Below are 16,774 nucleotides of genomic sequence, written 5' to 3' on the forward strand. Positions count from 1 at the left end.
TGCGCACAGCTGCTTGAACAGCTGGCAAACTTAAGATATTCCCAGCTCGTAACTGCTGTTTGGACTCCACGCAGAGTCGCACTCGCAAAGTCGCGTTTTAAACCGGCATCCCGAATGCAGTGCTTGTCCGTCTGTCACTTCTCATCGCCACGGCTGTCAGTGTGTGGCTCGCCATTTCCATTCCAACAGCAGTGTGCGCACATTCGTCTCACACCCGTACGTAGCGAAGCGTGCCGTGCTTCCGCACGCTTCAATCGTTTTTCTCAGTAGACCGGCACTGAGGGTGGGCACCAACAACTTGTATGTCACCCACATACCTTTTTTTTCCTTTTTATTTAATCAACGAGGCCAGTTTGAAAAACATTTATTTCGGGCCGGCCGGTGTGGTCGCGCGGTTCTAGGCGCTTCAGTCTGGAACCGTGAGACCGCTACGGTCGCAGGTTCGAATCCTGCCCCAGGCATGGATGTGTGTGATGTCCTTAGGTTAGTCAGGTTTAAGTAGTTCTAAGTTCTAGGGGACTGATGACCTCAGCAGTTAAGTTCCATAGTGCTCAGAGCCATTTGAACCATTTATTTCGGTTTCCAAAGATGGTTGCGTATCATTGCTCATATATCTTTCATTTTTTTGATGCGAACATTTCAAGTTTTCTCTTTCTATGGCTGCCAATGATTGGATTAAGTTTACCTCGTGGGACCATTTAGTTCCTGATTTTCTGTTAAACATGCTTCCACCCTGTTCGTCTTTTTCTGTCATTTCTCTCAGATTAAAATCAATATTCGTGTCGATACAGTATTCCTGTGAACACCGAACACTACCTCTGGATAATTTTTAATTTAGAGCAAACAACGGCAAGTTATACAACTACAACTAATGGGTACAGTAACAGTTGTTCAAGTTATAAGCTTTTTAATTTAAAAATATATAAAAACTCGCATACAAACTGCGTGGAGGCGGAAACCACGAACATATTCAGGCCCCTCTTCAATCCTATGCTGTGACCCCCAGAGGCCTTGACTGAAGGACGCAAAAATTTCAAACCATAATAAATCCTAAAAGTCAGAGATTATGCGCAATTCTAGAATCTTCGTCATCATATCCATATCGTCTTTTACCTAATCTGTGAAAAACTTCATTTCGGTCTCATGTATCTTTATGGTGAAAATTTTATAATAATTACAGTATTTTATTTTGTGTAATTATTAGTGCATAGTTTTCCTGACACTTAAATCAATACTCGATGTTAACAAATTTCTTTTCTTCAGAAACGCTTTCCTTGCCATTGACAGTCTACAGTTTATATCCTATCTACTTCGACCATCATCAGTTATTTTGCTCCCCAAATAGCAAAACTCATTTACTACTTTAAGTGTCTCATTTCCTAATCTAATTCCCTCAGCATCACCTGACTTAATCCGACTACATTCCATTATCCTCGTTTTGCTTTTGTTGATGTTTATCTTATATCCTCCTTTCAAGACACTGTCAATTTTGTTCAACTGCTCTTCCAAGTCCTTTGCTGTCTCTGACAGAAATATGTCATCGGCGAACCTCAAAGTTTTTATTTCTTCTCCATGGATTTTAATGCCTACTCAGAAATTTTCTTTTGTTTCCTTTACTGACCAATTCATATAGCAGTTACAAATACTTTAAGTAAACAAATGTTACGTTTCCTGCGCCGATGACACGCTTTAGGGGAATAAAACAATGTAAGGAAAGGACATGAAATACTTTTTGGCCACGTTACGTGTGTCTGTGTCAGTGGATGTACAGCGGAGATTGCGCCAAATGTAGAAACGTCGCAACGCGAGTCAAAAGGGAGGAAAGTGAATAATTACTATCAGAAGTTGTTCAGTAAGATTCTTGGAATGGACACGTTGTGTGGGAATCTTTCTGAGAAGCTGCCAAGAGACTGAAGGTAGCGTGACTTTCGGCGCTTTCACAACGTGGAGCAAGCAAGAACCCCGACGTGAAACAGGGACGTGGGGCTGGTCACGCTTCGTCACGCGTGTTCCTGTCTCGACTCGCTGCGGGAGGCACGCGCAGGGAAGCCAGGCCTAGCCGGAAGTGCTGGGCTAAGCTTCCGGCTGCTCTGCCTCTGCGTCACAAGCCGCCATCAACGGAGCAGCTGTTAGCGTTTCTCCGAAAAACAGCGTCATCAGCGGGCCCGCTTTTATAGCATTCAAGGTCTGTCTCGGGCCTCATTCATAGATGTAGAAATGACAGGGGGTTGCGTTCCTGTGGACGGGAACTTCTCGCTAGCCAGGCGTGTAACCAGATTTGAGTACAGCAATGCGACTGCGTAGTACACATTTAACGTCGCTTTGAAGCATTCAAGAATCAGAGTACAAAGTAAGTGTTTTCGCCATAAGGGTGTACATAATATCCGGGAACACTTACAATTATTTATTGCACAAGAACAAAACATTGTACAGATATCACACATATTTCGATTTAAAGAAAAACTCTGAAAGTTTTTTCATGTTTACCGCCACAGTGTAGTTTGGTAATTTGCCGATAGTCAGCGCTAGTCGCAAACATGGCGAGTTCAGATGCGGAGCGAGCTTTCTGTGTGTTGTGGTTCGACAAAATCAAGTGTGCTACAGCTGTTTAACGGATGTTTCGAACCAAGTACGGTAAGAAGCCACCAACAAGGAAGACCATTTACCACTGGCATAACAAATTCGTTACGACACTTTGCTCGTGCCCGACAAAGAGAAGCGGACATCCCAACGTGAGTGAAGTGAATGTGGAGCGCGTACGAGAGACATTCATAAGGAGTCCAAAGAAATCGGTGCGTCATGCATACCGTGAACTCGAAATGGCTTCTCTGACAGTGTCGAAAGTCCTGCAACAGAAGAGGTTTGTGGGTATCTAATCACGGAGCTGCCGCATCAATGGATCGGCCGTGCTACAGAAATGAATGAAATGGCCTCCCCGATCACCAGATCTCACTCGGTGTGACTTTTTACTGTGCAGACACATTAATGATCTGGTGCATGTACTGCCTCTACCACGTGATGTAGCAGAGCTCTGAGCGAGAATATGGAAAGTGACTGCCACAGTTGACGATGCCAATGCTGGGACAGGTATGGTAAGAATTCGAATCACTGTATTGACGTCTGCCAGGTCACTCATGAATCGCATATCGAATGTTTGGAAAAAATATTTCAGAGTTTCTGTTCAAAATACAATATTTATGACATCTGCATAATGTTTGATTCTTGTGCAATGAATAATTGAATGCGTTCCCGGGATTATCGTTTTAAAGATTAAAAAATCATTTTTATGGTACAGGGCTGTTGTACTAGTGGGAAATGGTTGATTATATCCAATCGCTTGTTGTAAAAAATCTACATATGTATGAAATATAATTTGCATTCCCTATCGTTTAGTCGTCACAGTCACTATCTAAACCATTCATTTTATTTTAAATGGTTTCAGCCAATGGATCATAGAACTAAGAACAATATCCAGAAAACATATTTAAACTGAAGTCTCTTTTTAAAAAAAATTAATATCAGTTTCTTTTGTTATTAGGAGTATAAATTCATTGAACATTGTATCACCCAAAGTTAAACTCTTAGCACAAACTACTCAAGCTGAAGAAGCTAAGTAATAAAGTCTTACATTGCCATTAAATATCCGTTTTAGAATATCTAATGAACTCATTAACATGGTCGATATATACAGAAAAGTTGTAGTTTAAAGTTGTTACCAAAAAATCTCTAAACGTTCTCGACTGATTTACTTCAGATTTTTACACTATACTCTAATAAACGTTCGGAGGGACACAGGCTACACATTTTTAAATATATGGTATACTAATTGACGTATACTATATAAAAGAGAAAGATTTTTAAATTTATTTTCAGTTCCTTTATTCAAAAGGTACCGTTACCGCTTTCGATCGTTATGATTCATCTAAAGACGGTTTTCATTACAACGTTTCTTTTACAGATTAATTGTCATAAAATATAAATAATACATAATTATAAGTGCCGGCCGGTGTGGCCGTGCGGTTCTAGGCGCTTCAATTTGGAACCGCGTGACCGCTACGGTCGCAGGTTCGAATCCTGCCTCGGGCATGGATGTGTGTGATGTCCTTAGGTTAGTTAGCTTTAAGTAGTTCTAAGTTCTAGGGGACTGATGACCTCAGAAGTTAAGTCCCACAGTGCTCAGAGCCATTTGAACCACTTTTTGGAATGCTTAGATTAAATACGAAGATGCAAACGCTATGAAAATACATGTAAGAGAAATGGAGTTAGTCACTCTGAACTCCGAAAGCTGTGACGTAACATTCAGTTGCCGTCGAAAATATTATAACCTACTGGTGCAAGAATTAATGACTGGAATTAAACATTATAGCCACTGAAAATATACATGGCTGTGAGATACTTATAATCAAAACCGGAGGTCAGCGTCTGCAACACGTGCTATTGGCGGGTGACAAAAACATTACTCCTTACTCTGACAATATACGTGGAGCTGATACTGGGTGTAGACTGAAAGGCTGCTGCTGCTGTCGTCGTTGTTGTTGTCGTCTTTAGGTGTGATGCAGGTTACAACAATAGTCTCTCTATCCACGGATCTTGATCTCTGCGTAACTGTTGCATCCTACACGCATGTGGACCCACTTACTGAAGCCGAGCCTTGCTCGCTATCTACAGTTTTTATCCGCATTCCTCCTCTCCCCCTCCCCTTGCCAAATTAACTATTCTTTGACGCTTCCAAGCGTATCTTTTACTCAAGATATGCCAGTAGTTTCTTTTCCCCCGGTTTCACTTCAGTACCTCCTGCTATTTATCATATATTATCACCTGCTCTTCAATATCTCAATAGGTGGCGCAGTCGGTAGCATACTGAACTCACATTCCGGAGGACGACTATTCAAATACCCGCGCGGCCGTCCAGATCCGGGTTGTCCGTAATTTCCCTACATCGCCCATAGCGAATGCTGGGATAGTCCCTTTGGAAGGGCGTAGCTGATCCGAGCTTGTGCTGTGCCCCTAATAACCTAGTGTTGAGATGTTAAAACACGCCCCTTCTGTGAAATCACATTTTACTGAACAGCACCGAGAGTACGGGCACGCGACCCTTGTTTCCAGTCTCCGGTACGTTTCTCCAGCCTTCCACCAATAAATCAAACACTTCCATTCAAAACGCCTACCACAAGTGATTAATTCTTTCATGCAATTTCATGGTAATCGCTTTCAGCAAGGTTATTTGCAGCGACTAAATTAATTACTTTTTCTTTGAAGGTAACAATCACCTGTTCCCAGGGCATGTCACTGTCGGCAATGAACAATTTTTTTCGAAATACGAAGGCTGAAATGTAATTTTTTGATCTGTGTCTACACAGTGCCAACTATAATACTATTGAAAGCAACTAATTATGAAGAGAAGTCGAGAATATTGCAGTGATGTAAGTTAAATGGTGCAAGTTCCTACTCAGGTGTCACCATCAGGTAAAACCAACGGTGCCTGAGCCTGAGAACCCGAAGTATTCTCGTCTGTCGTTTACTCACTCTTGCCACTCTTCGGCCAAGGTCTGGATTTCACGCCAAGCTTGTGACTCGAGTGCGTCGCTAATACCATGGGGCCGCCTCAGCTACCTTCTTTTGTGGGCAAGAAGCGCCCTGATAACAGGTAAAATGATATCGACTGAGATACGTCATGACTTTGCTGTAGGTGACGAAGGCTCTCCACAGCATATATCTGATCAGCGTCCGGCCGGCGCGTTCTGCATGTCATAGTTGTGCAACGTGACGACATCACATCTGTTGATCACAGCCGGTGGCCAGGATGTCACATGGCTGTTACAAGCAGCTCAACTCGGCAGTGTCGCCACGCACGATGTCCTCATGTTGTGCAACATTAATCGTCCGCGCGCTGCGACTGTTCAAATTCTCTATGTGCAGCCACGTCCAACACAAGTCAACAGAATGGGGAGTGGCAGAGTCTAATTGGTACCAGTTTTTATGGGCCACTTCTCCTTCCGCTCACACAGCCTACATCTACATCTATAAGACAACTTGCGGTGTATGACAGAAGTTACTTGTGGTACGAGTAACATTTCACCCTATTCCGGGTGCATTCACGAGGGGGTGTCTGAAGAGCCGACTATTGGTAATCCCCCTTTGGAGCTCTAAATTTCCCTCATTTTTCTGGCCTTCATAATTGGAAGAGAACAATATGTTCCCTACTCTTCTTGGAACTATGCTCTCGGGAAAAACAATACAGTTCTCCCTCTTGTAACGTCCGCTACTGTTTGTTGAGTATCTCATATATCTCTTATATTAGATTAGATTCAGTTTTCGTTCCACAGACGCAAAAATGAGATGATTCTCGTGGGTGTGGAACAAGTAAAAAAAACATAAAAAACATAAAACATTTTAATAAAATACTCAATACCCTGATCATTTGTAAGGAGATTGTCAAAACATGTGAATACACCAAAGTAAACAGGAACTGCTAATATTTACAGAATTAATACACCGTCAGAATGAAACACAGTCACGCACTTTTAATAAATATATCATACACAAGATACTGTTGTGACCAAATACTGCCATGTCTAGATCTCGAAAGAGCAAAATGGACCGAACCAGTTAGTATGCAGAGAACGTCACTTGTACTCGGTCGGTGGCACGTTTGTATGCGGATATTGTCATCCTCTCTGAAATTTTTAATCCTTTCCATCTCCCCTTCAGTCAATCGCATGCAGCGACTTCTTTATTACAGTAACGCAGCGCACAATACGGGATTAGCCGCGAGCGTTGAAATACCAGCTTGGAATGATTCTGGAGTGTATGATAGGAATTTTGTAATACTTACTTACTTGACTTAGTTCCTGTCGTTCCCTCTGGAACATAGGGACGTGACGAAATTCCTCTACCCCGTACGATTTCTAGCAAGTCTCTTCACTTCACTCCAGATTTTCCCATCCTCTGCAGCTGCTCTCTCGATCGTCCTCTTCCACGTCCATTTGGGACGACCACGTTTTCTAACTCCTTCGGGGTTCCAATCCAATGCCACCCTTTCAACAGCTCCATCTGGTTTCGTCAATGTATGCCCAATCCAGTTCCATTTTCTTTCCTTGATTTGTATATTGATTGGCTGCTGATTTGTCTCCCTCCAAAGATCTTCATTTGTCATTATATCTGACCATCTCACATTTAAAATTCGCCGGAGACAAGGATTGATAAAAACTTGGAGCTGGTTTTTGATGTGGCTGGTCACCTTCCAAGTTTCGCAACCACACAACAGAACAGCCTTCACATTGCTATTGAAAAGCCGGAGTTTGGTCTTCTTTGAGATGTTCCTATTTCTCCAGACAGGGGTACGGTTGTATAAACACACTATTTGCTTTGCGGATGCGACTACGGGCGTCCTCCTCAGCGCCTTACGAGATAGAGGAAAGATTGGACCTGTTCTACGTCCTCTCCATTAATGGTCAGCCAATTCGCGATGGTCGGATTTATCCGCATTTCTTTGGTTTTGCGAAGATTTATCTTGAGGCCTGGAACTTCCGCCTCTCTCTGTAACTTCGATGTCTCGATATCGTACCATTAAGCGGATGTCGTATGCGAAATCTAGATCTTCGAGCCTATCCTGCATCCCCCATTGCACACCTCTCCGTCCCGCCATCACTCTCCTTCCCATGCTCCAACACCAAAAGAAATAATACACTGTTTTCGTACTCCCAAATTAACTTGCAAAGACGTTGTTAGATCTCCATTATGTACACTACTGGCCATTAAAGTTGCTACACCACGAAGATGACGTGCTACAGACGCAAAATTTAACCGACAGGAAGAAGATGCTGTGATATGCAAATGATTAGCTTTTCAGAGCATTCACACAGGGTTGGCGCCGGTGGCGTCACCTACAACGTGCTGACATGAGGAAAGTTTCCAACCGATTTCTCATACACAAACAGCAGTTGACCGGCGTTGCCTGGTGAAACGTTGTTGTGATGCCTCGTGTAAGGAGGAGAAATGCGTACCATTACGTTTCCGACTTTGATAAAGGTCGGATTGAAGCCTATCGCGATTGCGGTTTATCGTATCGCGACATTGCTACTCGCGTTGGTCGAGATCCAATGACTGTTAGCAGAATATGGAATCGGTGGGTCCAGGACGGTAATACGGAACGCCGTGCTGGATCCCAACGGCGTCGTATCACTAGCAGTCGAGATGACAGGCATCTTATTCGCATGGCTGTAACGGATCGTGCAGCCACCTCTCGATCCCTGAGTCAACAGATGGGGACGTTTGCAAGACAACAACCATCTTCACGAACAGGTCGACGACGTTTGCAGTAGCATGGACTATCAGCTCTGAGACCATGGTTGCAGTTACCCTTGACGCTGCATCACAGACAGGAGCGCCTGCGATGGTGTACTCAACGACGAACCTGGGTGCACGAATGGCAAAACGTCATATATCGCATGAATCCAGGTTCTGTTTACAGCGTCATGATGGTCGCATCTTGGCGACATCGCGGTGAATGCACATTGGAAGCCATACAGGTGTATCACCCGGTGTGATGGTTTCGGGTGCCATTGGTTACACGTCTTGGTCACCTCTTGTTCGCATTGACGGCACTTTGAACAGTGGACGTTACAGTTCAGATGAGCTACGACCCGTGGCTCTGCCCTTCATTCGATCCCTGTGAAACCCTACATTTCAGCAGGATAATGCACGACCGCATGTTGCAGGTCCTGTACGGGCGGTTCTGGATACAGAAAATGTTCGACTGCAGTCCTGGCCAGCACATTCTCCAGATCTCTCCCCAATCGGAAACGTCTGGTCAATGGTGGCCGAGCAACTGACTCGTCACAATACGCCAATCACTACTCTTGATGAACTGTGGTATCGTGTTGAAGCTGCATCAGCTGTACCTGTACACGCCATCCAAGCTCTGTTTGACTCAATGCCGGGGCTTATCAAGGTCGTTAATACGGCCAGAGGTGGTTGTTCTGGGTACTGATTTCTCAGGATCTATGCACCCAAATTGCGTGACAATGTAATCACATGTCAGTTCTAGTATATTTGTCCAATGAAAACCCGTTTATCATCTGCATATCTTCTTGGTGTAGCAATTTTAATGGCCAGTAGTGTAGTATTTGCCATTCATAGTGTTCATACATTTCCTTGATGATGTTAATGATTCTCGTTGTGGTGCCATAGTTTGCAAGTGTATCCCCCATGACTCTTCGATTGACTGAGTCGAAAGCCTTTTCAAAGTCAATGAAGGTAAGGTAGAGGGTGTGTTGCCACTCCACACTTTGTTCCAGAATAATTCTGAGAGTACTGATTAGGTCCACACAGCTTCGATGTTTTCTGACACGGTAACAATATTACCCAAGTTTTAGAAAGCACCAGCATAAATTGCAATGGACAATCACCACTATCCTAACACTCGTCTGGACGCCAGATATATTAAAAGATTTCCTCAGCTGAGCCTACGGTACCTAAACTCTACTGTCAGCGCCAAGAGAATGAACGACAACAACACTACAGACCACAACAAGATCTTTTGTTCCCTGGGAATATTTCAGCATGGCCTGCAGATTACTAATACATTCATATGGGTTTTCGAAGAAAGCGGGCTGGTAAAGGTAATAATGTGCACATGTTCTGGACACAGAACAAAAAATTAAGGACCGTCTGAAGCCGCTTAGGGTGTAGTGGAAAAATCTAAAATTTTCACTTGCCACAGATGATTGTTTATTAAAAGATAATCACAAGAATGACTGAAAAGTACCAGCGAAAAATTGAAGAACGCTGTGCTCCTGCCTAAAGATTAATAATATTTATTTTCAGCTTACTGCACAATCTTCAGTTCCTTCATAGGTAGAAGCATAAGCTAGTATTTTGTCGAGACCACAAGTAATATTAATCCAGCCAGCATCCAAATGCTCCTATCGTGAGCACAGAAAAGACGAATATGCTCCTGTTTATTTAAGACACTGACTGAAAAGTGGCGTACCAGCTGTCTCATTCTGTCTTCCTCAGCATCTTTGAACATTTTCCCAAAGCATTTTGGCATGCAAACATATCCACGCTATTTTTAACATTCACCTCACCTCTAACTCCCGCGAGCTCCTTAACTGTAACTCAGTCACACCGACTAGTCCCTCCTGTAAGTCGCTCATACCAACCCACTCCCACTTGCCCATTCTCACTCAATCGTTCAGCACAACTTGTCGTTATCTATTTGTCTCTTTCTGACTGTCACTGTCTACTGTCTCACAGCCACAGTCAATTTTTTTTCTGTCCTCTTATTCCTGTCTCCTCTGACTGTCACTGTCTCGCTCTTGCTCTCTCTTACTGCTTTATCTCATTCATTCCTCCCCTTCTTTCTGCCCTCCTACTCCTGTCTCCTCTCACACTCGCTATCTGCTACTATCTCATTCATTCCTTCCCACTGCTGCTGTCTCTTCTCACTGTCGCTCTCTCTCTTCCTCTTTGTCATTGTTGTAGACTGTCTCTCATTATCGCTAGCTCCTACCCACATCCACTTTCTCCTTCACTTTTATCCTCTCCCACTGGCACTGTCTTCTTCACTCTTTTTTTAGTAATGTTCTGTCATTGTCAACTATGTTCCACTGCCACTGTGTCCCTCTCTTTCTCCCACACAACCACTGTCTCCTTCGCTCTTTGTACACTGCACCCACACTCCCTATTGTCTTCTAACATTTATTGCTTTTCCATCTCTTTCCCACTGCCACTGTCTCCTCTCTCAGCATAAAGAAGTGCGAATACGTTCACATGCCAACATTTTTGGTAACATTTTTGAAGGTGCTGAGTAAGAATGAGGCAGCTAGCACCGTACTTCTCAGTCTGCTTTTTAAGTAAACTAGAGTAGATTCGCCTGTTTTGTGCTCTGATATCAGTATTTTTCCGCTGGTTTCCTTCTTTTCCCTGATACAGTATGGCGTGTCACTCATATGAAAAGAACTTTATGGGTCACTAAAATTTGGACAGTTTAATTACGTGAAATTGAAATAACGCAGAACTAATTTTACGCCTCAGACCGGATTTTACGCGCACAAAAATTTTGCATATATTCAGTACGACAACATTGAGTTCGCAGAACTCTTTGAATGATAACGGAGACACTTTACGGCATCTTTCTCCATGCTATGTCACTTTATAAATTACATAGCGTAACTTTGAACCACTGTATGGACAAATGTTTCAAGAATATTTCCAAAGTGATTCGAGATCGGGACCTTAGAAATATATACCCTTCTTGGAATGCGCGGCTCTGTTTTGGTGCCCAGAAACCATGTTTATTCGAAACAGGAAGATGAAACTTCTATATATAGGCTTAGATAATATACCGTTAAATTTTGAGCTACTTGCTGCTGTCAGTTATGTAGATATCTGCTGCCGACGGCGAAAAAATGTTTATAAACGCTTCTTTCGCCCATGAAATAAGCTGTGCCTCAGTAAGTCTCTTTCCGGCGCACCTTAGACCACACCTAATGCAAGAAGAACCAACCGATTTGCTCCATTTGCCTAAGAGGGAGGAAGTGTGTAATATTCAAACTTCGACCCTGTACTGTTGGATAATTACAGTAAGACGAGCCTTCTGTTGGGTATACAAATGGTCCCTATTCCAAGCGCAAACAAAAGACTATCTACCTTTCTTATACCAACAGAACGTGAGGTATGGGGCCCGAAAAAATCTTGTTTTTCTGAGAGACGTTTTGGAACATACTGATAGCTCATGCTGTCTCATGTGTACCGATAATGGTGCGATAACGCTGTCACTAATAATAGCGTCACTTAGGATAAGTTGGCATTACAAACAAAATCATTATACAAAGTACGGACAAATAGCAGACCCATAACCGTTTCTTGAGGGAAAACAATGCGTTCTCCTTCTCTTTGCACCCAGACAGGGTGCCTCTGTCTGCAGTAGAACAAACCTAAGATACAAATCGACTCGTTAGACGTCGCTCACAATGTAAATATCTACCATAAAGCCGGCCGCGGTGGTCTCGCGGTTCTAGGCGCGCAATCCGGAACCGTGGGACTGCTACGGTCGCAGGTTCGAATCCTGCCTCGGGCATGGATGTGTGTGATGTCCTTAGGTTAGTTAGGTTTAAGTAGTTCTAAGTTCTAGGGGACTAATGACCACAGCAGTTGAGTCCCATAGTGCTCAGAGCCATTATATCTACCATAAACTAAAATTCCGAGAGCAGACGTGATTAAAATATACCAATGTTAAACCTTTATAATTAAGGTTAAAGGTAATATCTAAATACCTGCCAGACATCGCTTATTGACAGTTTTCCAAAATACCCGACAATGTGATACACTTAATGTCTATAACGCTAAAGTAGAAACAGTTTACGTAGTACATCGTGCTTTGCCTCCCTCAAGGATTGCTTCACTACGAACGCCATTTAAAGATTTACTCAAGAACTATTACAAGCCATAAAAACTAGTTTGTAGGTTTTATAATCTGCCTAAATAATTTGCTTGTGCACATCATGATATAATATTAAAATTTAAACAACTACTATGAATAATAATTTGCAAAAAAAAAAAATTTACTCGTTAAGTGAAAAATTAGCAGAAGGAAAGAAAGTTTTAGTGTGTGAGTAAAATTCACGACTGGAGTGGCACTGGATTTAATTTTGGATAAACTCATACTTTTATGTATATGAGTGCCGTACTTAACGTACATCAAACAGAGTTGATACTTTTTGTAGACGACTCGATGCTAGAATGAAATTGTAATACTGTTATTCAGAGAATTATTCGATGATCTCTGCAAATGATCTCCCCCTGAATACTGAAAAAACTGCACAGAATGTACAAGAAACAGAACAGTGCAGTTAACTGGTGAACATATGAACAGGAGTTTCTGAATAGGACACTGTGTACCAAGTTTTAGGATATACATTCTGATGAAAATTTGATCAGCAAGAAAAGACATCCACATTGGCGAGTTGCAAAAAGAAGCAAATCAACATCCCAACTTCTTTTGCACATTACCAGCCATTAACGGATCTTATTATAGATCTGCAGAGTAACTATCAGTATTAAAGACTGGATGTCCGAAAGCTTGGAGTGGTGTTACCAAGTTACATTGCAGGTGTGTCTTCAGTGAGTTTAGGAAGTCAACCACACTTTCACGATATCTACATCGATACCCCGCAAATCACATTTAGGTGCCTGGCAAGGGTTCATCGAACCACCTTCACAATTCTCTATTATTCCAATCTCGTACAGCGCGCGGAAAGAACGAACGCCTATATCTTTCCGTACGAGCTCTGATTTCCGTTATTTTATCATGGTGATCGTTTCTCCCTAAGTAGGTCGGTGTCAACAAAACATTTTAGCATTCGGAGGAGAAAGTTGGTGATTGGAATTTCGTGCGAAGATTCCGTCGCAACGAAAAACGCCTTTCTTTTAATTATGTCCAGCCCAAATCCTATATCATTTCTGTGACACTCTCTCCCAAATGTCGCGATAATACGAAACGTGCTGCCTTTCTTTGAACTTTTTAGATGTATTCCGTCAGTCCTATCTGGTAAGGATGCCACACCGCGCAGCAGTATTCTAAAAGAGGACGGACAAGCGTAGTGTAGGCAGTCTCCTTAGTAGATCTGTTACATTTTCTAAATGTCGTGCCAATAAAATGCAGTCTTTGGTTAGCCTTCCCCACAACATTTTCTGTGTGTTACTTCCACTTTAAGTTGTTAGTAATTGTAATACCTAGGTATTTAGTTGGATTTACGGCTTTTAGATTAGACTGATATATCGTGTAACCGAAGTTTAATGAGTTCATTTTTGCACTCATGTCAATGTCTTCACAATTTTCGTTACTTAGGATCAACTGCCATTTTTCGCACCATTCAGATATCTGTTCTAAATCGTTTTGCGGTTCGTTTTGGTCTTCTGATGACTTTATTAGTCGATAAACGACAGCGTCATCTGCAAACAATCGATCACAGCTGCTCAGATTGTCTCCACTATCGTTAATATAGATAAGAAACAGCAAAGGGCCTATAAAACTACCTTGGTGAACGCCAGAAATCACTTCTGTTTTACTTGATGACTTTCCGTCAATTATACGAACTGTGACCTCTCTGACAGGAAATCACAAATCCGGTCACGTAACTGAGACGATATTCCATAAGCACGCAATTTCACTACGAGCCGCTTGTGTGGTATAGTGTCAAAAGCCTTCCGGAAATCTAGAAATACGGTATCCATCTGAAATCCCTTGTCAATAGCACTCAACACTTCATGCGTATAAAGAGCTAGTTGTGTTTCACAGGAACGATGTTTTCTAAACCCATGCTGACTGTGTGTCAATAGACCGTTTTCTTCGAGGTAATTCATAATGTTCGAACACAATATATGTTCTAAAATCCTGTTGCATATCGACGTAAACGATATGGGCCTGTAATTTAGTGGATTACTCCTACTACCTTTCTTGAATATTGGTGTGATCTGTGCATCTTGTGTAAGTGTATAAATCGACTAAGGAAAGTCGTTACAAATAATCCATCAAAAAATTCAGCTGAGTAGTGAGCTCGACAGCTGCAACACTACAAGAAAAGTTGATCTTCATTACTATTACTAAAACTATCAGCCCTCGCATATATGTTCTGACTGCAGTCGTAAAAATTTTTAATCAACCGTTACGCAACATGACATGTGTGACAGGTAACAACAGGTGTGATAGTTGCATTTATAGCGTGCGCCCTGCGACTGTGATTGCCCCACATGCAAGTAGAGGCACGCGTGCAGGTTGCTTGTCTCTTGCTCAACATGGGCGTGCAAGTTCTGTAATTCCATTCACACCTTTGTTCACACTGGACGCCTCCGCTTGCGTATGGGGCAAGATATACAGTCGCACTGCGCAAGGCGCACAGGTGTAAACGCACCGTAAGTCTGGCTACCTTCAAATCGTTTCTACTGGACTACTAGTTTTCGAGTTTTTAATTATAAACTGGTAGTAAGTTCAATATAAAAGACAAAAGTGGTTTACTTTAGATGTTAAATTAAGTGTGTTTCATAAGTAATGTGTGTAATGTGGGACATTAATTGCGCATTTTTATTAAATTTAAGCCACTGTGCTATTTCGGAATCGGCAAATAACGAGCGTGTGCCCATACACGCTATCTATCCATGTATGCGTATCCCTGACTTATTCCATAATATATCGATAGGTATTATGTAAATGATATTTAGAAAATACAATTTAATAACTGCCCTAAATCAGTGACAGGCGTGGCAGTGTAAAAGGGTGACTCCGTTTGCCACTCTTTAATATACAGGAGAGAGACACGTCTGGCGTTCAGCTTGCAGCCAAAAGCTTTTTTTTTTACCGTTTTGCACAATATGAATTGCCTGATAGGTAACAAAGCAAATTGTAAGTCTAATCTCAAATCGTTTCTTATTTATGGTTCGTTCTATTACATAGACGAAATTTTAACTATCAACTACGAGTAGTAGCAAGTTCAGTACAAAAGACAAAGCTGTTTACGTTACATGTTAAGTTTCAGAATGTTTCACTAGAAATAATTATGGTACATTAATAAGAATTTTTTAATTACGAGTAAATTTAAGCCACTTGTAGGCCTACTAATCTTTTACAGTGTGAACAGATTTGTTCCACACCATTTTGATAGCATCTTAAAATCTTTGGAAAATGGAATTACACTTCTTTTGTACATATGGAACTCTACAGCTTATAAATATTGAAAATACGTCTTGTTATTATTTGTGTATGTTGACGTTAATATACCCAGTTGAGCGTAAAATTCAGACCAGCCAAGTCACATCTTTATTACGTTTTGACGTTATAGGGAGACGCGTCTGACAACAAAGGAAAATTAATCAGTTATGTGCGGGCGACTTTTTTACCTCGCCACTGTAGAAAGTAATTGCGAAATTCAATCAAGCATGCGAAGAACCTTAAGTCACTGAAGGTAAAATCTTCTATGTTGTCAGGCAGCGTCATATTTTACCGTCAAGTGGCAACGACCACGAAGGCCAATAGACTTAAATACAACCCTAAGTCAGTCGCAAATGTTGGCAGCTGCTCTGTGTGGACGTCCTTTCAGTACATTACTGTTACTACGCTACGTTTACTCACGATGCAAACGTTGTAGAAGGACACGCAGATCCTGATGAATCCATCGTCACGGTAGACACAACAGCGGACGCGTGGAGCGAGCGACTGGGGCGTGTGTTTACGGAAGAGGCCTCCCTCACGTAGCTGTGCCCCTCCCCCGCCCTGCCCCCCCCCCCCCCCCCCCTCGCCATCCCCACTCTATCACCAAGCACGTCATGAGTCAGCTGTGCTGATGGCTTAGCCAGGGGTTGCCTCACGGCAGCACGCAGCCAATCAGAGTCGGCTCCGTCTAAATGCTACGCCACGTGGGTGAGCGCCTGTCAGCTCCTGTCTGACACGTGCAGAGTGACTAGATGTGACTCACTCATTCCAGGTGCAAAGGACTTCCAGAGTGTAATTACACAATATGTCTTCGTTTTCCCTTTTACCTGAGTATCATGGAATTGTAACCGGTTACTACGTTTATGTGCGACACAACAAGCGTAAGACGAAAATCGAGTTTCGGAAACCGATTTTATTTTACATGTTAGGCTTGACTCGATTTTGCCAGCGCGGTCAGATATCGTTCTTTCGAGCATCAGTTGTTACGAACGAATGGTGTTATTTAATCAGCTCTTTCGGATTATCTTCTCCTTTTTGACTGTTTCCGTGTCTTCTGCTCGG

At 42.4% G+C, this 16,774-nt stretch overlaps 1 protein-coding gene across 1 annotated transcript in view; it reads right to left on the minus strand.

Annotated features, from left to right (window-relative positions):
* LOC126356053 (protein pellino-like) overlaps positions 1 to 16,225 on the minus strand; it is a 237,675-nt gene extending 221,450 nt beyond the window's left edge. Inside the window, exon 1 of the mRNA XM_050006778.1 lies at positions 16,133 to 16,225. Within this exon, the coding sequence (XP_049862735.1) occupies positions 16,133 to 16,176 (44 nt within the window). The 5' untranslated portion in view covers positions 16,177 to 16,225. The remainder of the gene's footprint in view (positions 1 to 16,132) is intronic.
* Between the last annotated feature and the right edge of the window lie 549 nt (positions 16,226 to 16,774).

Source organism: Schistocerca gregaria, chromosome 1, assembly GCF_023897955.1.
Source record: "Schistocerca gregaria isolate iqSchGreg1 chromosome 1, iqSchGreg1.2, whole genome shotgun sequence".
NCBI classification, from domain to species: domain Eukaryota; kingdom Metazoa; phylum Arthropoda; class Insecta; order Orthoptera; family Acrididae; genus Schistocerca; species Schistocerca gregaria.